This window comes from Camelus ferus, chromosome 14 (assembly GCF_009834535.1).
Source record: "Camelus ferus isolate YT-003-E chromosome 14, BCGSAC_Cfer_1.0, whole genome shotgun sequence".
NCBI classification, from domain to species: Eukaryota; Metazoa; Chordata; class Mammalia; order Artiodactyla; family Camelidae; genus Camelus; species Camelus ferus.
Window position 1 is genome coordinate 39924783 of NC_045709.1, and position 27641 is coordinate 39952423.

Below are 27641 nucleotides of genomic sequence, written 5' to 3' on the forward strand. Positions count from 1 at the left end.
TCTCTCTCTCTCTTATTTTTTTTTTTCTTTTTTTCCTAAGTTCTAGTCCTAAATAGGCATCAGATAGATAAAATCCTTAAGGACCAAAATAAACAACTGATACTCCATAAACCACAGTGCCAAAGAGGTATGAGCAAGATGAAGAAGCAGAAAAACCTTTCCCAATTAAAAGAACAAGAGAAATCCCCTGAAAGAAAGATCAACGAAATAGACATCGATAGTCTACTGGATCAAGATTTCAAAAAAGGAGTGATCAAATTGCTGAAGGAATTAAAAGAGATAGTGTTTAGAGATATAAAATATGTCAAAAATGAAATTGAAGCTATAAAGAAGAGCCAAGTAGAATGGGTAAACTCATTGACAGAGATGAGGAATGATCTAATAGCTGTGCAAAGCCGACTAGATAATGCAGAGGAACCAATTAGTGATCTAGAAGACAGGGCAATAGAAAGCACCCATTCAGAAGAACTACAAGAGAAGCAAATAAAAAATAATGAAAATAGCATAAGGGACCTATGGGATAATATAAAGCGTCCCAATCTTCGCATAATAGGAGTCCCAGAAGGAGAAGAAAGATCAAAGGGGATCGAAAAGGTTTTTGAAGAAATCATGACTGAAAACTTCCCAAACTTAAAGAAGGAATCAGATATCCAAGTACAGGAAGCTCAGAGGGTCCCAAACAGGAAGAACCCAAATAGACCCACACCAAGACATATCATAATCAAGATGGCCAGAGTCAAGGATAAAGAAAGGATTCTAAAGGCAGCAAGAGAAAAGCAAAGAGTAAGTTACAAGGGAACCCCCATAAGGCTCTCAGCTGATTTCTCTACACAAACACTACAGGCCAGAAGGGAGTGGCAAGATATATTCAAAGACCTGAATGAAAAAAAGATGCAGCCTAGGATCCTTTATCCAGCAAGGCTATCCTTGAGGATAGAAGGAGAAATAAAGAGTTTCACAGACAAAAAAAAGCTGCAGGAGTTTAGCAACACTAAACCCATGCTAAAAGAAATATTGAAAGGGCTATTCTAAATAGAAAAGCAGCAGGATGCTACAGAAATGAGAAACACTACAGAAAAATGGAAAGGTGATAACTCATGAATTACAAATAAAGTAAACATGAAATTATAAAAGAAGACATACAAATCACTGAGAGTGGGAGAGGGAGGCAGGGAAATATAGAATATTTTTTTCTTTCTTTTTTAAATTTTTTAACAGTCGGATGGGTTTGAGATCATGTTACTATCAGTTTAATAAAAAACAGTTATAGTAATGGGTTGACAGATTTACAAAAAAGGGTAACCACAAGCCAAAAATTTACAAAGGAGTCACAAAAATTAAATAAAATCCATGAAAATACAAAGGAAAATTACCAAACCACAAAAGGAAGAAGAAAGGAACAAAGAGGATATACCAATTCAACTGCAAAGATAAGTTCAAAATGGCAATAAACACATATCTATCATTAATTACTGTAAATGTTAATGGACTAAATGCTCCAGTCAAAAGACACAGAGTGGCAGACTGGATAATAAAGCAAGAACCTTCAATATGCTGCATACAAGAGACCCACTTTAGGGAGAAGGACACATACAGATTGAGAGTGAAAGGATGGAAAAGGATATTCCATGCAAATGGAAAAGCCAAAAAAGCAGGTGTTGCAGTACTGATTTCAGACAAAATAGACTTTAAAACAAAGGCCATAAAGAAAGATAAAGAAGGACATTTTATAATGATTAAAGGAGTGATACAAGATGAGGATATTACACTCGTTAATATATATGCACCCAATATAGGAGCACCTAAGTACATACAAGAATTCCTAACAGAGATAAAGGGGGATATTGATGGGAATACAATCATAGTTGGAGATTTTAACACTGCATTAACATCACTAGACAGATCTTCCAGACAGAAAATAAACAAGGCAACAGAGAAATTAAATACTACAATAGAAAAACTAGATTTGGTGGATATTTTCAGAGCATTACACCCCCAAAAAATAGGATATACATTCTTTTCAAGTGCACATGGAACATTTTCCAGGATCGATCATGTACTTGGGCACAAAAGAAACCTCAACAATTTTAAGAAGATAGAAATTATCTCAAGCATCTTTACTGACCACAATGCCATGAAACTGGAAATCAACAACAGAGAAACAAAGGAGAAAAAAAGGAAAGCATGGAGATTAAACAATATGTTATTGAAAAAACAATGGATCAATGAGGAAATCAAAGCTGAAATTAAAAAATACCTTGAGACAAATGATAATGAAAGCACAACCACTCAAAACCTATGGGACACAGCAAAGGCAGTGCTAAGAGGGAAGTTTATAGCGATACAGGCCTTCCTCAAAAAAGAAGAACAATCTCAAATAAACAATTTAACCCACCACCTGAATGAATTAGAAAAAGAAGAACAAAAAGCCCCAAAAAGCAGCAGAAGGAAGGAAATAATAAAGATCAGAGAGGAATTAAATACAATAGAGATTAACAAGACCATAGAAAAAGTCAACCAAACCAAAAGCTGGTTTGTTGAAAAAGTAAATAAAATTGACAAACCTCTGGCCAAACTCACAAAGAAGAAAAAAGAGAGAGCACAAATTAGCAAAATAAGAAAGGAAAATGGAGAAATTACAACAAACAAAATAGAAACACAGAATATCATACGAGAATGTTATGAAAAACTATATGGAACCAAACTGGATAACCTAGAGGAGATGGACAAGTTTCTGGAAACATACTGTCCACCAAAACTGAATCAAGAAGAATCTGAACACTTGAACAATCCGATCACTAGAAAGGAAATAGAAATAGCAATTAAAAACCTCCCTACAAATAAAAGTCCAGGACTGGACGGCTTCACCGGGGAATTCTACCAAACATACAAAGAAGAACTCATACCAGTCCTTCTCAAACTCTTCCAGACGATTGAAAAGGAGGGAATACTCCCAAACTCATTCTATGAAGCCACCATCACCCTGATACCAAAACCAGGCAAAGACACTACAAACAAAGAGAATTATAGGCCAATATCACTGATGAACATAGACGCCAAAATCCTCACCAAAATTTTAGCAAATAGAATCCAACAACACATAAAAAAGATTATACATCATGACCAAGTGGGGTTCATCCCAGGGACACAAGGCTGGTTCAACATACGCAAATCAATCAGTGTAATACATCACATCAACAAGAGAAAGGACAAAAACCACATGATCATCTCCATCGATGCAGAAAAAGCATTTGATAAAATTCAACACCCATTTATGATAAAAACTCTCACCAAAGTGGGTATAGAAGGAACATATCTCAACATAATAAAAGCTATATATGACAAACCTACAGCCAGCATAGTACTCAACGGTGAAAAACTCAAAAGCTTCCCACTAAAATCTGGGACAAGACAAGGATGCCCATTATCACCACTCCTATTCAACATAGTCCTGGAAGTCCTAGCCACAGCAGTCAGGCAAAAGAAAGAAATAAAAGGGATCCAAATTGGAAAAGAAGAGGTAAAAGTGTCATTATATGCTGATGACATGTTACTATATATAGAAAACCCTAAAAGGTCCACACAAAAGCTACTACAGCTGATTGAAGAATTCAGCAAGGTAGCAGGTTACAAAATTAACGTTCAAAAATCAGTTGCATTTCTTTACACTAACGATAAATCAACAGAAGAAGAAAGTAAAGAAACAATCCCCTTTAAAATAGCACCCAAAGTAATAAAATATCTGGGAATAAATCTAACCAAGGAGGTGAAAGAATTATACACAGAAAACTATAAACCACTGATGAAGGAAATTAAAGAAGACTTTAAAAAATGGAATGATATTCCATGCTCTTGGATTGGAAGAATCAATATTGTTAAAATGGTCACACTGCCCAAGGCAATCTACAGATTTAATGCAATCCCTATCCAATTACCCAGGACATATTTCACAGAACTAGAAAAAATCATAATAAAATTCATAGGGAACCATCAAAGACCTAGAATTGCCAAAGCATTACTGAAGAGAAAGAAAGAGGCTGGAGGAATAACTCTCCCAGACTTCAGACAATACTATAGAGCTACAGTCATCAAGACAGCATGGTATTGGTACCAAAACAGACATATAGACCAATGGAACAGAATAGAGAGCCCAGAAATGAACCCACAAACTTTTGGTCAACTCATCTCTGACAAAGGAGGCAAGAATATACATTGGAATAAAGACAGTCTCTTCAGCAAATGGTGTTGGGAAAACTGGACAGCAGCATGTAAAACAATGAAGCTAGAACACTCCCTTACACCATATACAAAAATCAACTCAAAATGGATTAAAGACTTAAACATAAGACAAGATACAATAAACCTCCTAGAGGAAAACATAGGCAAAACATTATCTGACATACATCTCAAAAATTTTCTCCTAGAAGAAATAAAAGCAAGAATAAACAAATGGGACCTAATGAAACTTACAAGCTTCTGCACAGCAAAGGAAACCAGAAATAAAACAAGAAGAAAACCTACGGAATGGGAGAAAATTTTTGCAAGTGAAACCGACAAAGGCTTGATCTCCAGAATATATAAGCAGCTCATACGACTCAATAAGAAAAAAATAAACAACCCAATCCAAAAATGGGCAGAAGACCTAAACAAGCAATTCTCCAAGGAAGACATACAAATGATCAAAAAGCACATGAAAAAATGCTCAATATCACTAATTATCAGAGAAATGCAAATCAAAACTACAATGAGGTATCACCTCACACCAGTCAGAATGGCCGTCATTCAAAAATCCACAAATGACAAATGCTGGAGAGGCTGTGGAGAAAGGGGAACCCTCCTACACTGCTGGTGGGAATGCAGTTTGGTGCAGCCACTATGGAAAACAGTGTGGAGATTCCTCAAAAGACTAGGAATAGACTTACCGTATGACCCAGGAATCCCACTCCTGGGCTTGTATCCAGAAGGAAATCTACTTCAGGATGACACCTGCACCCCAATGTTCATAGCAGCACTATTTACAATAGCCAAAACATGGAAACAGCCTAAATGTCCATCAACAGGTGACTGGATAAAGAAGAGGTTGTATATTTATACAATGGAATACTACTCAGCCATAAAAACCGACAACATAATGCCATTTGCAGCAACATGGATGCTCCTGGAGAATGTCATTCCAAGTGAAGTAAGCCAGAAAGAGAAAGAAAAATACCATATGAGATCGCTCATATGTGGAATCTAAAAAACAAAAGCAAACAAACAAACAAAAACAAAGCATAAATAAAGGACAGAAAGACTCACAGACAGAGAATACAGACTTGTGGTTACCAGGTGGGTGGAGGGTGGGAAGGGATAGACTGGGATTTCAAAATTGTAGAATAGACTACACTGTATAGCACAGGGAAATATACACAAAATGTTATGATAACTCACAGAGAAAAAAATGTGACAATGAGTGTGTATATGTCCATGAATAACTGAAAAATTGTGCTGAACACTGGAATTTGACACAACATTGTAAAATGATTATAAATCAATAAAAAATGTTAAAAAAAAAATCCCTCAGACTGAACAACTCAGAACTCACTGCTCCCCCAGCCCTGAATCTCCCATTTGCAGGCTGAAATCCTTGCAATAAACTCATTTCCACTTTATTTTATTCAGGACAGAGTTTGGGTTTTGATCACATGAACTAAACATTCCAATTAAAAACCAAAAACTGATTTATCACCACTTAATAAATACTGTTGGCTACCACCCTGCAAAAAGAAAAAAAAAAGCCAAATTATTTATGTTAATAATGGCTATATGAACACAACCTCTAAAGAATTGTTTAAGTAATAGAAAACTATATAAATTAAACTCTTACTCTTTCACAAAGAGCTGAAAATATGTATGTGTTTTAAGTTAGGTGTCATAAATCTAACAATTTTAAACAACAAAAATTGTCATATAGCAATAAAGAAATTAAATCTATAGTAAACTGTGACAATTTTAAAAGACTGTGACTTATTTATATGTAAAGAGTTTTAAATATTTAGTAATCAGAAGAATGTTTATTTTCATTTACAGGGTAAGACAGCATCAGAGACACTGATGCATTTCTCTTTTCTGAGCTAGTACACGAATTAATAATTTTAAATTGGCTAAAATTTATAGAAAGTAGTTTCTTCTATTGGTATTCCTATGGGAATAGTGCAAAGAAAATACACCCCAAGAGAGAAAAACTGCCATGGATATGATGCTAATGTGTAAAAACGAACTCAGGAAATGTTAAGTTTTCTAACTCTACTTTATTATGAATTGCACAAAGAAGTGGTTTTGTTAATGATTTGGTGGGTCAGTTGGAAATCTACTTTTTTCTCTTTCTTTTTGTTTTAATTATGAGTTACAGTAGGAAATCCAAACAAGTCAACTCTTTTTGGCAAATTATATCTTATACCTGTCTGGATAATCACTATATTTACTACACACTATGATGAAAAATTATGTATGCTTAGCATATGAAATGGCAAAAAACTGTTACTGAGAAATTGAGTACCATCAGCTCTCGTGAAAAGATTTTAAATACTTTTTAATTAGGAAAAAAACATGATTAAAAAAACAGTTCTCATCTCAACTTTAACAACAATATGTGTGTTTATTTTTATGTATGCATACACAAACACACGCTGATTTTCTCAGACACAGAGCTGAGTTAAGCACACTCCTCAATTCCTGGCATACTATGATCACTGGTCCTTGAGCACCTCTGTACTCATTTGTTTTATTATCTCATTTTTTCTTCATCCCTCATCCCGTTTCCTGTCATTTTATAAATGTCCATCCTAATATATTTAATATAAGTACTTTGCTATGTCCTTTCCTTGAAAATACATGTTTATTTTATGTATTCATGCGTTTTTAATTTATAAGTAGTACTACACTATTATTCTCAATGTAATACTTTTTTTCTCTCTAATCACAATATTTTTTGATGTATGAAAATACGTTCTTTCCTTCTGACTGCACTATAATGTTCTAAAGTCTTACATTTTCTTTTTCCTGTTCTCTTGGTATGGACATATAGGTTGCCTCTATTTCTCAGCTGCAACAAATATTCAAAAACGTCCTTTGTGCATATGAGCAAGCGTTTCTCTGGGATACATCCTAAGAAGGCAGGCTACAGTGCACAGAGTGTGAGTCTCACCAGCTGCAGCAAGCTCCTTGCCAGGATGGCTGAACCAGCGCACCGCATGACCCTCTGCAAAGAAAACCCAACCCCATCAACAGGCCAACCATTAGAAATGCAGGACAAAAAAGCAGCCACATACAGCATTATAAACATACCTTTGTCTGAATCAATCTTTGTATTCAATATACTTCCAATCAAGAGACTATAAAATAAATTTGGAAAAATAAATCCCACAAATATCAAAGAGAATTTTGGAAAACAGAATAAAGAGGTTTGACAGATGTAACAAAAGCAAAATAAAAAAGAAAGAAAAAAACCAAAAAAACAATTTCATAGAGAGTTTATAAATAGAGTATATAAATATAAACAGTGTATCTATGGGAATTTGGAATGAGTATGAAGTTGAAAAAATGAGGAAAGGAAAAGAATGGATTGTTTTAGAGCATCCCTTGAAAACTGCCTCAGAATTTGAAAAATTTAAGTTGGAACTTTACCTTATATATGGTAAAGATACAGTCTCTCTATATATTAAACATTTAATGAGGGAAACAAAACTATAATGCTAGCATTAAAAAGTATAGTAGAATTTTTGTTGAACTGATGCAGGCAAGAAATTTTTAAACAAGAAAAAATATTTGAGAAACTTAAGAATTTTTATTTAACAAGATCATCTTAGACTAAATTACTCATCAACTGACTTTTACTTACATTTAATACATCATATTGAAATATCATCTCAGAAAATATTTGCAAAATCTAAAACTGACAAATAAACCACATAGAGGACATAAAAGGAACTCCTACAAATGGATAAATGAACTTTACAAAGAAATATAGTAGAAAATTCAACTAACAGAAAAAAAAAAAGAAACCCATAAAACAGAAAAAACAAAACTACAGGAAATAATTAAAATTTCTAAACCTTTATTAGTTTGTATTAGTTAATATATTAATTAGAGTGATAAGTAAATAGCTCGCCCATCAAATAAGAATGGGATGCGAATAACAAAAAAATTAAGTACAAGAAACAAATCCTTGGAAATTAAAGATATAAAAAAAAATGCCACTTTATTTGCCACAAAAAGAACTCACAGTCTCTCACCTAGTTCCTAATTCCCAGCTTCCGAGCACCTTCACCGCAGCAAGACAGGGTTCTCTTGAGAAAGAACCCTACGTAAACCCAACAACTATGTAGTGTAAGTCTTCCTTCAAGCCATCCCTTAAGAAACCTGCAGCCCTTTTGCTTCTCAGGAACAGACACTAGCTCTCAGTTAACATTCATCCTGAAGACCCACAGTGCCACTAGACTCTTGTCAGTCTAAATGGGCCCTACAGAAGTCAAACGAAAATTAAGTTTTAGGCTCAGTCGGTCTCACGCTGGGCCCCCTGAGTACATAGAAGTGTGTCTATTTCACACTTCTGTACACATATTTAGATGAGATACACGCACCCCTCGCACAGTCCCCATACTGGTTTCTCCACTCATGGAGTGAGGGCCAAACTGAAATTCCAAAAACTACCTCTCATAGAAAATTAGTAAATAAAAGGGTATCATAGCTGTTTTGGTTCTGGTACCAATGCCAACAGGTGGAGAGGAAGTAGGGGTACCCACGCCAACAAAAAGCAACTTCTCACAGCAGCAGCGTATCTGAAAATTCAACTTAATTCTGAAACTATCTACCCAGACATAGCATTAGATTCCACAGGTTCTATGCACCCTGCCCCTGCCTCCCCCACAGTCAGATGCCAGGCTTAAGTCCAGGTTACCAGTACTTCTGACTAACTGACTATAAATCACGGGTTCCCATGACCCCCTCCTCCCCAAGGATGGATTAATTTGGCAGAGCAGCTCACAGAGTAAGTTTTACTTACAAGGTCAACAGTTTACTATAAAAGGATGTAACTCCGGAACAGCCTGCGGGGAGAGCCGCAGAGGGCGAGGCACAGGGAGAGGGTGTGGAGCTTCCACGCTGCCCCTGTCCCGCCCTCACCCCCCCACCCCCACCGGCACTCCGCTCTCCCAGCACCTCCACGTGCTCATCAACCCGGATGCTCTCCAACCTCACTCTTTGCAGCTTTTATGGAGGCTTCATGACACAGGTGTGGTTGATTAACTCATTGGTCATTGGCAATTGATTCAGCCTGTGGCCCCTCTCTCCTCACTGGAGGTTGGGAGGTGGGACTGAAAGTTTCAAGCTTCTAATCACATGTTTGGCTCTCCAGGCAACCAGCCCCATCCTTAGGTGGGGTCCAAAAGTCACCTCCTTAACATAACGAAAGACACTTTTTTGCTTTCATCACGTTGGAAAATCCAAGAGTTTTGGTAGCTGTATGCCAAGAATTGTGTCAGACACCAAATATGTATTTCTTACGATAAATCACACTATCACAATATCCCCAGGGAATTGCTGAGTTTAGGGTTATCATCAAAGACATGAAAAATGTAGTGACGGTGATTCTAACACCTCACCAGTGACCTCACTTGTTTGGCTGGTCTGTGCACACTGAGGTCGACATGGAGGATGGTTGGATTATCATAACCTGAGTCAAAGGGTGACTCCAATTACATAGTATGTGGTATCTGCTAGAACAAATCAAAACATGTCCCGCCACCTGCTATCCAGCTAATGATTTGGCAAATGCTTTTATCTCTTTACCAATTAGTAAGGACAATTAGGAACATTTCACTTTCAGCTGGCAAGTATCCCTTCACTGTTAGACCTCCGGGCAATTCTCCTTCTCCATGACAGACATGAGCCGTGATCATCTAGACGTCCTACAGGACACCATGCTGATAATAAAATATTGATCACATCATCCTAGATAACAGTAGGCAAGTGAATGACTCTGGTGGGGAAAAATATTGACATTTTGAGTGCTTGACAATTCAGCAGGGTTTCTAAATGTCTGAATCTGATTGGGATATTCTTCTAATGTAAATGTCTGCACTTAAGATGTCTAGCACTCAGGAAGAGGCACAGTGCTATCTGAGTCCCTTTGCACATTAGGAAAAACGTATCACACACATATTACAACTTAGTGTGTTGTTGTAACCCATCTGTAAAGTAGCCCCCAGCTGCTCTGACGTTCAGTTCAGACAACCCAGTTCATTTATTCAATGGTGACCGAAGTACAGGGGGCAAATAAAGATGCTCTACAGAGACTCCAGAAAGCCCCATTAGAAGAATCATAGTATAGACATCAAGGGTTTTGGAGTAAAGTCATTTCTTTTGCTAAAAACTGTATTTGCTTGCTTCGTTAGTTGGTTGGTTGGTTGGTTTGCAACTGGGCTCTGATCGAAACTGCACACTTGACCATGAGCTACCAAGTGATTCGGCAACCTGAGGTGGCCAAGATGAACTCAGTGATATACGATCTGCCAGGCTATACGATCAGACTTGTGTCAAAGCAATATAACCTCAAGTGGAAATGATCTATTGGAAAGCAGACTCAAGTAGGTAGAAAAAGCACAAGTAAGATGCATGGAAAGTAGCCCAGGCTCACTAAGCGCCCACTCCTGTTACACTGCCCCACCTACTTCAAGCACAATTTATGACCTCATGGGGAAAGATAGTTGATGAAGGATAAAAAAAATTCAGTTTGTAAAAGGGAAATCAAAATGGTACTGCTAAGAGAGCTCTCTACATGGAGCTGAAGGCCTTTCAGGAAGTGTGGCATGCACATCTCAGCCTGGATGGAATCTGACCTTTGTCCACTTATTGTCCTAATGCAGGCACCCACAACATCTGCCCAATGTTCCAGAAGCTCAAGATAGTTATCAGACCCTTACACCAAATAACTCGTGACCGCCTCTCTACTCACTGAGCCCTTACCCTGAAATAGCCCTTAGGGATAAATATTTCCTTTCTTACATCAGTCGATCATAATTCTTGCCAGACAACTTTACACAGCCTTGTGGCTTTTGTCTTTAGGAGCCCCTGACTCTTTTTTTCCCTCAACACTCTTTTAGTTTTACCCAAACCTGTGTCTCCAGAACTGCAATTCCCAAGAGCCTAAATAAATTCTTTTCTTATTTGCAGCCTTCTGCATTGCTTGGTTGACAAAGTCTACTTTATAGATAGGAAAGGATAAATAAAACTCAGGTCTAGTTTATGGATAGGTCAGCACAACATATAGGCATCAAGCAGAAATATACTGCCATAGCAATTAAGTCCCATCCAGGAGTGGCAATAAAAAAATGTGTAAAAATGAAATGCTTAAGCGGGCTCAAGTGCAGTGCCTCTAGTTTCTCACTTTGTGTGGCACGAGATTGGCCTGTGATGGGTCCACCCTGAGTCATGGGAAATGGCTAATGGTGGCTGAACTGGTCAAGGACATAGAAATAATGAGTTTGCAAGACTGGTGACAAGGAGGTCTATTTAATGGCCAGGATAGAATCATCAAAAACCTCCCAGTCATGTGAGCCCCTCATTGCTCCTGAGCCATTTCCTAACATTTCACCTGCATTGTCTTAGTTTTGCAAGTGAATAAACCATGTTAAGCGTTGGGTTTTGTTTTGGTTTTTCAGCAGCTAAGTTCCCTTGGTAGTGAAACTGACATGACCTCTAAGAAGAACCTAAGAAAACCCTTGGCTGGGTTTTATTATAAGAACCACCACAGTCAAAGCATATTGATTTCTCAAATGCAAGAAATGACTGCTGATCACTACAGATGTTTAAATTTAAAAAATAAATAAATAAACCACAGCTACTTTGCAAGCAAACAATGTGTTTTGAGCTGTAGCAAATAGCCAGCAATAGCCCAAATCTTTATCCTGTTCTCACAACCCACCTGAGGAGAAAACGAGGCAATTAAGAGCACTATTCCAAAATAGAGAAAAGATTTTACATTACAGAGAGTAAGACCACGTAAAATATAGAATTCTTCATAAGATATTGTTAGAAATGATTATTTGAATTAATAAACAGAGTTGTGAATTTCAGTTTAATTCAAAAATACCTACTGAGAATCTAGTATTTGCCAGAACATAGCACTGCTCAACTGAATACCGCAATAAATAAAATAACAGTTTCCTACAGTTTTAAGAGGTTTGTAGTTTAATCACCAATTATCAAGTAAATGGACACTAATGAAGGCTCTAATTTAACCAGTGAAATAATGATGGGCATAGTGGTAGAAATGTGAATTACAGACACAAGCCACTCAACGCTTATCATTTTGAATCAACAGATAGTAATTTTCAGTATTCCAGGTAAAAGGTATGCATACTTTGGTTTTTAAACAGATACTTAGCAGTCTACAATAATACTTATCACATCATTTACATGAATACTCTTTCTGTCTTGCATTCCGTCCAATATAGAAGCCATTAGCTACATGTAAAATTCAGACTAAAACTAGTTAAAATTATACAACATCAAAAATTCAATCCTTAGTCATACTAGCCACATTTTTTAAAGGTTTGTTTTTTTGTAGTAAGCTCACTTACCATGAGATCTACCTTCTTAATGAATTTTGAAGTGTACAGTACAACATCTTTGACCACAGGGAGTGGGGAATGGGGAGTTACTAATCAATGACACAGTTTCAGTTAAGCAAGATGACTAAGTCTTAGACATCTGCCCTACAACGTTGTACACTAGCCGCATTTTAAGCGCACAATGATTGTATGTGCCTAAGGCCTGCCACAGTATATTATTTTAAAAGTTCCTGATCATTGAAAGTATTTTGGTCTCCTGAGTTGAACCTGTCTTCCTAATTAACATGATAGGAGGAACCACTAAATTTTAAATGTTGAACTTTTGTTTCTCCAATAGTGTATTTTGTCCTACTTAATTGAATACATTCTATTCTGTTGTAAAATTAATGGCTTACTTTCTTTTCTCTTTCTGGTTGTAAAACAAATGTCTTACTTTCTTCTGTTGGCAAGTGTCTCTTCACCGTTTCTTGTGGAGATCTTCATTCCATGCTTCTCTTTGCTCCCATCAAAAGAACAGCGGGGGCTTTGTGTGGGTTTTCTGACTGGACGGCCACAAATCTTATACACCTTTAAAAAAGAAAATTTTAAGAGACAGTCAGAAACCATGCTCCAGGCTTTCTGAGAATGTAATATTCACTAGAGCCCAAAACAATGCCATGTTCTTAATTATACTTCAGTATTAACCTTTAATATATATAATGTTTGTTAATTTTTAAAACAGGGAGAATCAAATTATCCGTATAAAATGGCAACCATACTAAATTGATGCTCTACACATTTATATAGTTTGCATGTATGCAAACACAAAATACTTCAATAAAAATATATATGCAAAATCAGAGAACTACATTAATAAACTAGCCAGCTTGTATAAATAAAGCCATTTAACCAATGTAGATGTTATTTATAGTTTAATTTCATATGTATGACTAATCATATATCTGTACTGATTTTTTACTAAAATAATTTGCTACTGAATAGGTTTCATTTCTATATGAATTCTAAAGGTAGTTTTCTTCTTAAAATCTTTTCTTAGGAATGGCAATAAATATTTATATAAAACTCATTCTGTAATAGTTGTATATCTTCTTCCTCAGTCTGGTTTGCTGTCAAGGGTGTTATTTACGGTCTCTTTAAAAAAAATTATTTATCCAATTGAACATTTCATTTTTTAATACTACTTATCTAGTAAAGATCTTCATATAATTTAAATAATTGTCATTAAAACATTAAGTAACTAACTGGACACATTATCATGTAAAGCATCAAAAAAGATTCATAAGATAACATGTACATTTAAAAAGGCATGTTTGTATAATTAAAAATATATAAAAGCATTGCCCAAGGGTCAGGAGACTTTGGTTTTTGTCCTAATTTTTCCTTTGTTAAGTGATGAGATCTTGAAAACAGCAGCAGAACTTCTTTAAAGTTGATTTCCTTATATGTAACATGAAAAAGTTAGAATAAATTATTCCAAAGTTCCCTTAAAGTTCTAATTTTTAAAAAAATTTTCCCTGAATGTGCATTAAAGGAATTATGCATCAATTCATTTATTTAAATCATAATTATTTTGTTCCAATATTTGCAAAGAATGTGTGTTACATGTTTTATGAAGTAAAAGATGAGAAACTGAATTTCCCTCAAAGGAGCTGACAAGTCAAGAGGAAAAAAAAAATTCCTCCAAACATTAAATTCAAGTGCACCTTAGTAGAAGTCCTGGCACACTCCAGGCTCCAGCTCCAGTCCACACCACCAGTGCGACAGTTCCAGACAACCCTGGAAAAAGCCCTGCCTGTGCTTACTTTGGCTCCAATCCTCCTGCCAATGCCACTGAGCACATGCAGTCTGCAGATAGACACTCCCAGACAAAGGCACACCTTCAAGAGACAGAGAGGAAACTACTTCACCTAATTTATAGAGACAAACAGCAGGAAGTCAAACAAAATGAGAAGACAGGAATACATTCAGAATGAAAGGGCAAGACAAAACTCCAGGGGAAAAAAACTAGTGAAATGGAGATAAATAATTTACTTCACAAAATGTTCAAAGTAACAGTCTTAAAAGTACACAGTGAGAACTTCAACAAAGAATTTGAAAATGTAAAATAAATGTCAAACTATATGTACATATATATATATACACACAAACACACACACATATACCTCATGGCAACCACAGCTGAAGATGAGTTAATATCTATTCTTATCAAATTATCCCAAAAAGTTGAAAAGGAAGGAACACATCCAAGCTCATTCTACAAGGCCAGCATTACCCTAATACCAAAACCAGAGATACTATAAAAAGAAAATCACAGGCCACTACGTCTAATAAGGAGGCAAAAATCCTCAGAAAAAATATTGGCAACCTGAATTCAACAAGACAATAAAAGGATCACAGATTATGATCAAGTGGGATTTACCACAGGGATGCAAGGATGGTTCGACATCCACAAATCAATCAATATGATATACCATATTAACAAAAGAAAGGATAAAAATCACAATTTTCTCAATAGACACAGGAAAAGCAATTGACAAAATTCAACATCCATTCATGATAAACACTCAACAAAGTTGGTATAGAGGGAACATACCTCAATATAATAAAGGCCATTAATGAGAAACCCACAGCTAACATCACATTCAATGGTAAAAAGCAGAAAGGTTTTCTTCTGAGATCAGGAACAAGACATTCTTGCCACTTTTATTTAACAAAGTATTGGAAGTCCTAGCTACAGCAGTTAGACAAGAAAAAGAAATAAAAGGGATCCAAATTGTAAGGGAAAAGTAAAACTGTCACTATTTGTGGATGGCATGATACTATACATAGAAAACCCTAAAGATGCCCCTCAAAAACTTTCAGAACTAATAAATAAATTCAATAAAGTCACAGGATACATTATAAATACATAGAAATCAGCTGCATTTCTATACATTTATAATGAACTATCAGTAAGAGAAATTGAGAAAACTATCCCACTTACAATGGCACCAAAAAGAATAAAATACCTAGGAATAAATTTAACCAAAAAGGTAAAAGACTTGCACTCCTAAAACAATAAGACACCGATGAAAGAAACCAGTGACAACACAAATAAATGGAAAGATATTCTGTGTTCATGGATTAGAAGAATTAAAATTGTTAAATATTCAGACATTAACAATAGCCAAGATATGGAAGCAACCTAGGTAGGGGCCCATCAACAGATGAATGGATAAAGAAGATATGGTATACAGAGTTGACCCTTGAACAAAATGGGGGTTGGGGTACCAACACTGTGCACTTGAAAATCCACACATACCTTTAAAGAGGATTCTCTCTCCACAGTTCCATATCCATGGAGTCAATGAACTGCAGATAGTGTGGTACTGTAGTACATATTTAATGAAAAAAAAATCCACATGTAAGTGGACCTGCTCAAACCCTTGTTGTTCGAAGATCAAATTCACGTACAATGGAATATTACCCAGCCATAAAAAAAGAAATCTTGTCATGTGCAACAGCATGGATGGACCTGGAGGGCATTATGCTAAGTGAAATAAGTGAAATAAGTCAGACAGAGAAAGACAAACACTGTGTTTTCACTTATATATAAAATACAAAAAAATAAAAACAAATAAAAATATATAACAAAATAGGAACAGACTCACAGATACAGAGGACAAACTAGTGGTTGCCAGAGAGGGGGAGAGTTGGGGTTATGGGCAGATTAGATGAAGGGGATTAAAAGGTACAAACTACCAGTTATAAAATAAATAGATCACAGGGATGTAATGTAGGGCACAGGGAATGTAATAAATAATCTTATAATTACTTATAAAAGTATCTAATCACTATATTGTATACCTGAAACTAATGTAATATTGTAAGCCAGCTATACTTCAATAAAAAAAAGAAAAAGAAGTAATACTGTAACATGTAGAAAATGAACAGATTAACTGTATTTGGGGTGCTCAGGGAAGAGCTTCAGGCAGTCATATCCAAACAGCAGGGTAAAAGATAAACTAAGAGTTTGTCATGTGGACAAAGTAGGAAAGCTCCAGGAGAGAATAGAAAGGCAAAGAGGTGTACAACAACCTAAAGTGTTTCATACAACAAAAAGTACATAGTGAAAGAAAGTATTATGGCAAGAGGTAAGATTTAAAAATGCCATGATACATATGATAATGGATGTAAATCAGACTTACTGCAGTGATCATTTCACAATACATACAAATATCAAATCATTGCGCTGTACACCCGAAACTAACATGATGTCATAGGTCAATTACACCTGAATTTTTGTAAATGCCTTAATATGACTTGGATATCAAGCTAAAGAACTTGCTTCAGCAAATGGAAAGCCCGCAAAATCTTCCACGGTGGAAAACGGTAGCTTGTGATTTCCATAAGAGAAAAATCTTCATGACAGCAGTTTGCAGGGAGGGAGACTAAAGAAGGTCTTCCAGTAGAACACTAGGGAAATGCTGGACCCAAAGCCACTGACAGAAGTGGTGAAAAGAAGCAGATCTAAGAGGGAGACAGGAGGGAGAGACAGTAGCATGCAGGCTGATTAGATGCATAATGTCATCTGAACGAAGAATGATGGCGGGAAGCAAGGAAAAACCTTGAGAGAGATAAATCCAAGAAAACATAAGGATGACATGGAAAACGGATAAAAATTTGGTTTACCTGAAAAGAAGGGGACAAAAAGGGTAGTAGTAAAAGGAAATTATGTTCAAAGGGCAGGTCAGAGTCAGATCTTGGAGGGTTTAAAATGACAAGCAAAGAAGTCTTATTTACTAGGCAAAGTCTCTGATCGTTGTTGAATGGAAAAGCAAAATTACAGAGCTGATATTTAGCAAGTAAATCTGACAGCACTGTACAAGTTGGACTAGGGAGAGAGAACTATTAAAGGTGGATAAACTGTTCATAGATCCTGAAGTCCTAAGGAAAAAGAATTTTATTCTGAACTACAGTAGTGACAGTCCATGAAGAGGATTCATGAATGGTGCACAGAGAGAAGTAAAAATCTGTGAGGCTAAATCCAGAACACTGACAAAACCAAATGCTGGTGAGGATGTCGAGCAGCAGAAACTCTCATTCTTTGCTGGTGGGAATGCAAAATGGTACTGCCACCTGGGAAGACAATTTGGTGGCTTCTTACAAAACCAAAAGATACTTTTATCATATGATTCAGCAGTCGCTCTCCTTGGTGTTTACCTAAAGGAGTCAAAAACACACAAAAACCTTTATAGAAGCTTTATTTATGATTGCCCAAACTTGGAAGCAACCAAGTTGCCCTTTAGTGCGTAAATGGATAAATAAACAGTGGTCCATCCAGATAACAGAACACTGTCCATTACTAAAAAGAAATGAGCTAGAAAACTGTGAAAAGACAGAGAGAAAACTTAAATGCCTATTACTAAGTGAAAGAAGCCAACCTGAAAAAACCGTACGATTCCAACTATTTGACATTCTGGAAAAGGCAAAACTATGGAGTCAGTAAAAAGATCAGCAGTTGTCAGCGTTGGGTATAGGCGAACACAGGATTTTTAGGTCAGCAAAACGATTCTGTATGATACTATAATGGTACATAAATGTCACGCTATAGTTGTCCAACCCCATAAAATATACAACACCAAGAGTAAACTCTAATGCACACCATGGATTTAGGGCAAAAATGATGTGCTAACATACGTTCATCAATGGCAGTAAATGTATCACTCTGGAGCACGATATTGATACTCGGGGAGTCTATGCATGTGTAGGGGCAGGGGCTATATGGGAAATCTTTGTATCTTCCCCACAGTTTTGATATAAGCCTAAAACTGCTCTAAAAAATAAGGTTTATTTTGAAAAAAAAAAATCAACAGAGCTTAGCAAATTACTGAAAGTGAGAAGTTAGGGATGTGTAAAGCCAAAGTGTTAAAAGGCTCAAAGTGAATTTCCAGTCATTGAAGCTAAAAAAATAGTGATAGTGGAGTGTAAATAAATAAAAAAAAGGGTGCTAAAATATTCACTAAAAATGAGGAAAGTATCTTTGCTGTCAACAACTCCTAATAACAAGATCCAAGGATAGATGATATAAGTTGATGGAGGATATGTGGAGTAACATTGTTTAGCGACACTACAGGAGATTTTGAAACAAAAGAGAAGAGAAAAAGGAAACAGACAGCAACCATGACCCAACGTGACTAGCCACAGAGCTCTAGACAAGTTATGAAACTTGTACAAACCTCAGGTTTCTCATCCTTGAAACTTGAGAAAATAAAACCACTTTCCCAGTTACCAGTTAAGGAAGATCTTATCTCACCCTGTCCCTCCCATGTTGGACCTAAAACCATATCTGCAACTGAACATAATCCCTAGGAAGGCAGACAGAGAACTGAAAACACCAGCTCCCATTACCATCTTTGCAATTTTTTTTTACAAATATAAAAGAAAAAGCACAAGCCACAGACTTATAAGTCATCTAATTGTCTCCAAAAGTACAAGGATATATAGCAGATTCCAATACATACAAATAAATTTCAAAGCCCTTATATGTGTTGACTTGCTATCAGGGAGCTCCACTTCACACTTTATTGAAAGGGAATGGAAAACCATCTGTCACCAGCACATTGACCTGTCACCCTAGGTCCCCTGAGTCAGTCGATCTGGGCGGACCATTTCAATACCAGCACCTTATTGCTACTGAAAAAACTCACACTTGCTCTGGCAATTTTTCATCTTTGACTTATACTGCAATTTCCTCCTTACTCTTCGCCCTGGTCGCTACCGTCCTCCCCTGCAGTCAGTCAGAAGTGTCTTGGAAAAGAAATTGTTTTCTTCCCTACTGCTTATCTACTCTTGCTTTAAGTCCCATCTCTGGCTTCCCACTGATTTTCAAGTTCCCATCTTGCCTCGAAATAGCTCTTTTAGTTGCTCCTAACCCATCTCACTTCTCCCACTCTGATCAAGTATTTGTTTCAACAACTCCTTGTCACTTGGCTGACTCTCTGCGTTCTTACTGTAATCTTGGCACTCCATACCACAGAGCAAACTTCTGTTTAGAGCCTCCCTCTGTCTGATCACTCAGTCTTACTGGTATCTTCAAATACGCAAAGCTTTTAGCTAATAATCTCAAAGAGCTTTGTAAGAAATAACTTAAATTTGTTCATTTTCATCTGACTTCCGCCAGCAGAGCCTCCATTTCTTTCACAAATGATCTTTTTAAATGTTTATTAATCCTAATAATAATTGAAAAGCAAAAATTTTAGAATACTGTAAATTGGAAAGCAATGAATGTGGAGATCCTATGAGTGTTTATTAAGCCATCTATTTCAGAGGATGAGACAAGCGTGTCTACATCAATGTGTGCGCCAACAGGTGACCGAACATCTTCCTCGGGCCATCTAGGATGCTTGGTGTTAAAATGAGGACTGATTAAAAGAAGTCACATAAGGTATGACTCACAAGCATGCTCGAGGACAACAACAGCAACAACAATAATAATAAAAGATAAAAATAAGAAACAGGGTGGATTTGGGCCAAATGTGCTGTGCTCCGTTATATGAAAAGCTACTTTTAAACTACCTGGAAGGAACATACTATTGACAATTTTTCCACTTTCAACAACAAATTTGAGCTTATTAATTTTCTCTTGCCCAGTTCCCTATGATCCTCAGAAATAATTTGTCAAAGAACTGGCTGGTGTTAGGGGTAAAATCTGTTACCACAAATTAGAACGAGGCTAACTTTTCCAGACAGAGATGAAGTTCATGATTAGTTTTATTCCAATGAGAACAAACTTAGGAAAGTTAGTTGGGCCAGGTCACAAGGGGTTGGGAAGAGGGCTTAATTGCCAGGTTGATGAAGTTTGGACTTTATATTTTGCAGACTATGGGAACTGTATTCATGATTAGCAAACAAAGGAACAGTATTATCAGAGCATCATTTTAGAAAGATCTGGCAGACAAGGAGCTATTTCCCTAGGTAAGGCAAGAAAATATTAGAATAAACTCCATTTTTAAAAAAAACATGAAATTAGAGAGGACGGGAAAAAGAAAGCTCTTTTATGAGCAGAATGAATGGGATTTTGCTATTGGTTGACTCAATGTAAGAAGTAAAAAGGGAGGAGAATGAACGTTTTTAACAGTTTTGAATCTGGCAACCAGGGTAAATAAAGATAATAAAGATCCAATAACTAGTATGTGGAAGTTAGACGGTAGGATAAGTTTATTGTTTTGGTTTACCTGTTCCTAGAGCAGGAGATAAATTCTAATTTAGAGCTTTGATTTGAAGGTAATTCTCAAATGGAGTTCCAAATGAGGGACTGGAGACCAAGTCAATGATTAGAATTCCCTGCATACAGCCAACAGTTAAAGCCATGAAAATGCATGAAATTATTTTTAAAAAAGTATATAGAATATAAAGAATGTCAGAAGGAAAATCTTTCAGAGGCAGGAGAAAAAGGACTCAGATAATATACCCTTCAAAAGACAGTAAGAGAGAGAAGGAAGAGGACTAGAAAGGAGGAAAAGGAAAAGGAAAGGATAAAGAAAGAATAAAAGAAGGAAGGAAGGGAAGACGGCAGGCAGGCAGGCAGGAAGGAAGGAAAGGAGGGAGGAAGGAAGGAAGAGAGGGATGGACTGGGGGAGGAAGGACTTTAGAGGAACAGAGCTGGAAATTGCATAGAAGACACCTTAGCCTACAGGTGAGAAAACTGAAGCCCAGAGCAGGTCAGTAACTTGGCTAAGACTGAATCTAGATAACGCAAGAGGCTGTTTACTATAAAGCCAATGGTCTCCTCTTTATGATTAGTGGTCTTACTATTTACCTTCATACATGTTGTGTGGGATTCACATTAGGTAAGGCTTGGTTCCCAAGTGTTCTTTATAAATAAAATAATTTGGTTTGAAAATGACCTAGCTGTATGAGTAGACAGGAGAATCCCATTTTCCCCACGTGTGTGCAAGTGGACGAGAGGAAATACAGCAGTTACTCCCTTGAAGATTCCCAGGAATTGAGAGGTGGGGAGAAAGGAGGAATTACAAGGATGTTAGACAGCTTGATTTCTGACCTGGATTTGGGAGAAAAACTAAAATAACCTATTTATGAAGAGAAGCTCTCCCATGATACACAAATCCCAAATTCCAATTTTGTGAGATAGCAATGCAAGATTTTCCTCTCTTCCACAGAAGTCCAGGCAACATGGCAAAAAAGAATAGTCTGTATCTTCCTGATCTACAAACTATCACAATGAAATAATTTGGCCTATCAAATGCCTGGTTTATAATTAGAAAAGCAAAACTGTGTCAGATTTCATGATAACTGTCACACTTAACATATGTTACATGTTCTTTGATTTATTAATCCTCAATATTTTCTCAAAAAATTTTCATATTGCTACTGATCTGTAGTTGCACCTGTAATCCATAGTTCAAATCAAAACCCTTCGAATCCATATTCATTTTTTAAGATGACTATTAAAATATTTTAGTGAATAACTTGTTATTTTTGTATTGCAAATAACTTTCAGAAGTTACCAAAAATTCAATGTCACCTTCTTTGGTGCTTTTCACCTGGGAGGCAACTGACAAACATGGGTGTTAATGATGATATAACTGCATACTGAATGCCTGTGATGGTTAATTTTACGTGTCACCTTGACTGGCCACAGGTTGCCCAAATTAAACACTGTTTCTGGGTGTGTCTGTGAAGGTGTTTACAGATCAGACCAGCATTTGAATCAGTGGACTCTGTTGAGCAGAATGCCTTCCCCAATGGGTAAGCATCATCCTGTGTCAGAGTCTGAATAGAACAAAAGCCGGAGGAAGGAGAAGCCCAGTCTCCCTGCTGGAACTGGGACACATCAGTGCTCTCAGACTCCTCTCCTGCTCTCAGACTGGGATTCACACCATCGCCTCCCCTGGTTCTCAGGCCTTTAGACTCAGACTAAATTATACCACTGGCTTTCCTGAGTCGCGAGTTTACAGACAGCAGATTGTAGAATTCTCAGCCTCCCTAATCTCATGAGCCAACTAATTCCTCAAAAGAAACCCTTTCAGATGTATACTCACCCTACATACCCTACTGGTCTGTTTCTCTGTTGGACCCTGACTGATGTAATGCCAAAACCAGGCCTCATTAAAGCACGTATCTGTAAATGGTTGCACAAACTGTTGTTAACATCATAAAGTCTTTACTGTGGTTTAATTCTGCCTTGAAACATGTGATTAAATGACTGTAATCACATGCAATTAATAACAAGGGGAAGCAGATATGTAAAACTTAAAACATAAAAATCCTGCTTTAATTTCCCCTTAATTTATTAAATATATTCGTTTCCTTCATATGTCATTGTATTTTGACTGAAGGGGTATATACATCATCTTATCCTATAGATAACATACATACCATAGTGTCCTGCTACATCCTCATGTCATTTAAAGCTCAATCTTTAAATAAGGTAGATTCCACCCAAAATGTGATCCTAGTATATTTTTCAATATGATGTAACACACACTTCAATGAAAGTATAAAAGGATGCTGAATGAATTATAAACAAAATTAAACAATATTAATAACACAACCAGAGATAAATTTCAGCAAAGCTGAACTTGAGCTATTCATAAAATATATTCTACTTTCCTGACAACTTCCATTTGTAAGCCAGATATTTTTCCCTACCCAAAGCTACATTTAGTAAGGAAAATTAACTTCATGATGATTAGAATCAATGCGTGGTAATAGTATATTATTATAAAAGCTTTTGCTAAGTTTGTATTAGTGGAGGTCAAAAAAATACATGATTATAGATGATTACACCCTAAAACTACAGAACGACCATCATCCAGATAATATACAGGTTGCTTAGAAGTTCAAGGTACAAATAATTCCAGAAGCCAGCTATGGAGAAGATATAAAAGTTATAACCGTAACACTACTCTTAAAACACTAGTATATTCTAGTATTGTAACAAACAATATTTACCGCAAGTTATAAATTATTAAAGCTCTACAAAGAACTGCCTTTAAATATATTATTCAGAAGAATTCTAAATTTGTACAAGGTGCACAGTTCCCAGGAAAAAGCAAATAAAACTGTTAAAGTTGAAAAAAGAGGAAAACACCTACTGTCTCCACTTTGCAAGGGCTACGGATATGTTTACTCTCCAGTTAGCAAAAAAGCAAATAAGGCCCTTTTCAAAGTGTTTACTTGGAGCCACAGAATGTCTGGTCTTGGGTGACTGCCTTCTGTTTGTGTTTCCTTTTAATTTTCCAGAAGTTACCTCTCCATATGGATTTTTGTAGCCATCATAATGATGTTGCCACCCTAATTCATTTTATATTTAAAATTAAAACAGGAGAAGAAGAAAGAGGAGAGAGAGAAGGCGCAGGCCAGGGAGAAGCAGCACAAGATTTCCGTGCTCTCCTGTCCAGGCCCACTGTGAGCAGGCTCTCCGTGCTGCGTTGCTACTTTTGTACATGCCTATAAATGAAGACCACCAGAGGGAGCTTCTGCATTTCAGTCCTGGTCATAATCATTCATTAAACTTGTATGTGTCCATTTAAAATCATTTAGTTTAGGGCTCGCAGAGAAAAATCAGACTTGTAGACCAAAGTGACGAATATTTAGATATATGAAATCTTCAGAAAAATCCAGTCTTTTATGGAAAACTAATAGACTGACACTGCAGTACCAAATGTGATCAAATGAGAAAACAATAACCAACTTAGAACTGCGGATTAATTTGTCCTAACTGAGCTGTCTTGTCGTCAGGGAATAGGGAGAGACTGAAATTGACCAAAGCAATCAATTGTTTCCCTTCTTTCTCTTTCTCTCCTTCCCTCCCTCCCCACCTCCCTTCTTCCTTTCTTCCTTCCTATTTTCCTTCCTTCCATTTATAGGGACATAGTAGTTTAGAAAGTTCCCAAGACTAAAAGTCAAACATGTGCCTTTTAGTCCTTGTTTAGCTGCAGATTGCGATGACCATTCATACACTGAGCACCTATTATTTGTAGGCATTATTCTAAGTGCTGGGAATACGGTGATGAACTTTCTCCCAAGAGGCTTACATTCTAGTGGGGGAAACTGAAAGTAGATCATTAACTAGACTACTTTTAAGTCTTGATGACTGTTACTCAGTTAAAAATGGGTATTTGACAGAGCAATGGTGTCGAATGAGGATGGACTGCTCAAGGAAGACTTTCTTATTTGAATTCTTTTCTGAGTGAAGTAAAGAGGCATCTGTGGGAAGATGACAGGGAAGAGCTTCATACACAGAGGGAACAGTCATGAAAACAGACCCAGGAAGAGAAGGAAAGGAGGCTGCTGCACCTGAAAAATACCGTGTAGGAGTGGAGAGTGAAGGGAAGGGGAGGTGGGTTGGCCGGATCACATGACTTCACTATACACTCTGTCAAAGGGTGAGTGTGTGTTCTAAGTGGGCACTGAAGTCATTGGAGAGTTTTGAGCATAATGATAAAACAATCTTTATGTTTTAAAAATATGCAGTTGCCCAAAAGGCACATGAAAAGATACTCCATATCCCTAATTATCAGAGAAATGCAAATCAAAGTACAATGAGGTGTCACCTCACACTGGTCAGAATGGCCATCACTAAAAAGTCTACAGCGGGAAGGGTATAGCTCAGTGGTACAGTGTGCGCCTATCATGCACGAGGTTCTGGGTTCAATCCCCAGTACCTCCATTAACATAAACAATAAATAAATAAATAAACAAACAAACCTAATTACCTGCCCCTCTAAATAAATAAATAAATAACCTTTTTTTAAGTCTACAAATAATAAGTGTTGGAAAGAGTGTGAAGAAAAAGGAAACTTCCTACACTGTTGGAGGGAATATAAACTGGTGCAGCCACAATGGAGGACAGTATGGAGGTTCCTTAAAAAAACTAAAAATAGACTTACCACATTATCCAGCAATCCCACTCCTGCGCATAGATCTGGAGAAAATTCTGATTCAAAAAGACACATGCACTCCAATGTTCACAGCAGCACTATTTACAACAGCCAAGACATGGCAACAACCTAAATGTCCATCAACAGATGACTGGATAAAGAAGATGTGGTATATGTATACAATGGGATATTATTCAGTCATAAAAAAGAATGAAATAATGCCATTTGCAGCAACATGGATGGACCTGGAGATTATCATATTAAGTGAAGTAAGCCAGACAGAGAAAGACAAATATCATATGATGTCACTTATATGCGGAATCTAAATATATATATATACATACATATACACACAAATTTTATTTACAAACCAGAAATAGACTCACAGACACAGAAAAGCGAACTGTGGTTACCAGGGGCGAGTCAGGGAGGGATAGATTAAGAGTTTGGGATTAACAGATACACACTACTACATATAAAATAGATAAACAACAAGGACCTACTATATAGCACAGGAAACGATATTCAATTTCTTGTAATAAGCTGTAATGGAACAGAATCTGACATATATATGTATAACTGAATTGCTTTGCAGTGCACCTGAAACTAACATTGTAAATTGACTGCACTTCAATAAAAAAGAATTAAAAATATATATCATGCTGGCTGTTTGAAGAGAAGTCTGAGCAAGACATAAAAAAAGTGACAGACAAGATGGAAACAGTGACTCCAGATTTAAGGTTTTTGGTCTTGTTCAGGGAGAAGATGATGCTGGTTTTGCTGAAGATGGTCCACAGGGACTAAGATCGAGCTGAAAGACGCACATATTCTGATGGTGGGGACAGCAGGGCTTGTGGATAGATTAAACACAGCAAGTGAAGAACCAGTGGATTCAGGCATGACTCCTGGTGCTTCTTGGCTGAAGCAGCTGGGTGAATGCAAGGGTCAGTATGTGAGATCGAGAAGCATGGATGCGAGGAGAAAAAAGAAAAGTCTCTTTTGAACATGTCTGGCTTCCTATGACTATTATTTATTCAAGAGGAGCTGCCCAATAGCTGTTAGTCATGCGAGCTGAAAACTCAAGAGCGAGGTCAGGTAGATACACAAATGTGGTTGTCAACAGCATGTACCTGGGATGAGTAAAGATGGAGGAGCACCGAAGACTGATACAATAGCATTTGCAGGTGGAGATGAAGAGAAGTTAAAAGAGATTGAGACGTTTTCAGAGAAACTGGAGGAATCCCATGAGAGCAGGCTATCTCAAAATATAAACAAAGAGAGTGTTTTCTTAAAAAAAAAAAAAAAAAAAAAGGAAATGATCAGATATGTCCAAGGTGACTGACAGTCCTATAAAATGAGGACAAAAATAAACCTTTGGATCTTACGAGAAAAAAGACCGTTGGTGACTGGTGAAAAGTGAGGTTTCTATGGAGAAGTGTGGCAGAATGCCTAGTGATTGGCAGGAAAACCAGGTAAAAAGATAAGAAAGCAGAGACTGTGAAAATACACCAATCTGTTGTGGAGTTTTTTAGCAAAGGTAAGTAGATTTATGGGACAGAGCCTAGGGAAGGCAGAGAGTCAGGCAAGTTTTCGTTTTGCTTTAGGACAGTAGCTTTTACAACGCAATTGCATGTTTAATGGTAGAGACTCTGTTTCAGATACTCTGATCCAAAGATAACTGAATTGCAGATTTCAGTGATGGTAATAGGTTTGGGAAGGCAGGAGTGATTAAAGATAGGGTCAGATTATGAGATAAACAGATTCGACTAATCCGAGAGTCTTGGATTCCTGATGGTCATGGATGGAACTGGAGAAGCAAGGCATAATGGAGTTGGATCCTGGAGTCAGAGCACACATTTAAGGACATGGGAGTGGTTAGACGGTTAGTAGATTGGAACATCTGAGAAGGCTGACCACACCACAGGTGAGTTTAGCAGAATGCTGATGTACTAGAGTAATAGATAACTGCATGTTTTAAGAGAAAATGTACAATCTGAATTTAAGCAAAAACTCATAAGCTCCATTCATTTTTTGCTATTGGAAAAACAGACACAATTCACAGTGCAGCTGTGGAGATTTTGTAAAAAAAAAAAAATCTCTAAATGTAGGGATTTCTCTCTCTTTTAACTGTGTTGAGGAAGTT

At 36.8% G+C, this 27641-nt stretch overlaps 1 protein-coding gene across 9 annotated transcripts in view; it reads right to left on the minus strand.

Annotated features, from left to right (window-relative positions):
* The window catches only part of GPC5 (glypican 5), a 1150604-nt gene that overhangs the window by 896781 nt on the left and 226182 nt on the right, over positions 1–27641 (minus strand). For all 9 annotated transcript variants that reach the window (XM_032496786.1, XM_032496787.1, XM_032496790.1 and 6 more), the window contains exon 4: positions 13045–13178. In XM_032496786.1, coding sequence (XP_032352677.1) covers positions 13045–13178 — 134 coding nt within the window. The remainder of the gene's footprint in view (positions 1–13044; positions 13179–27641) is intronic.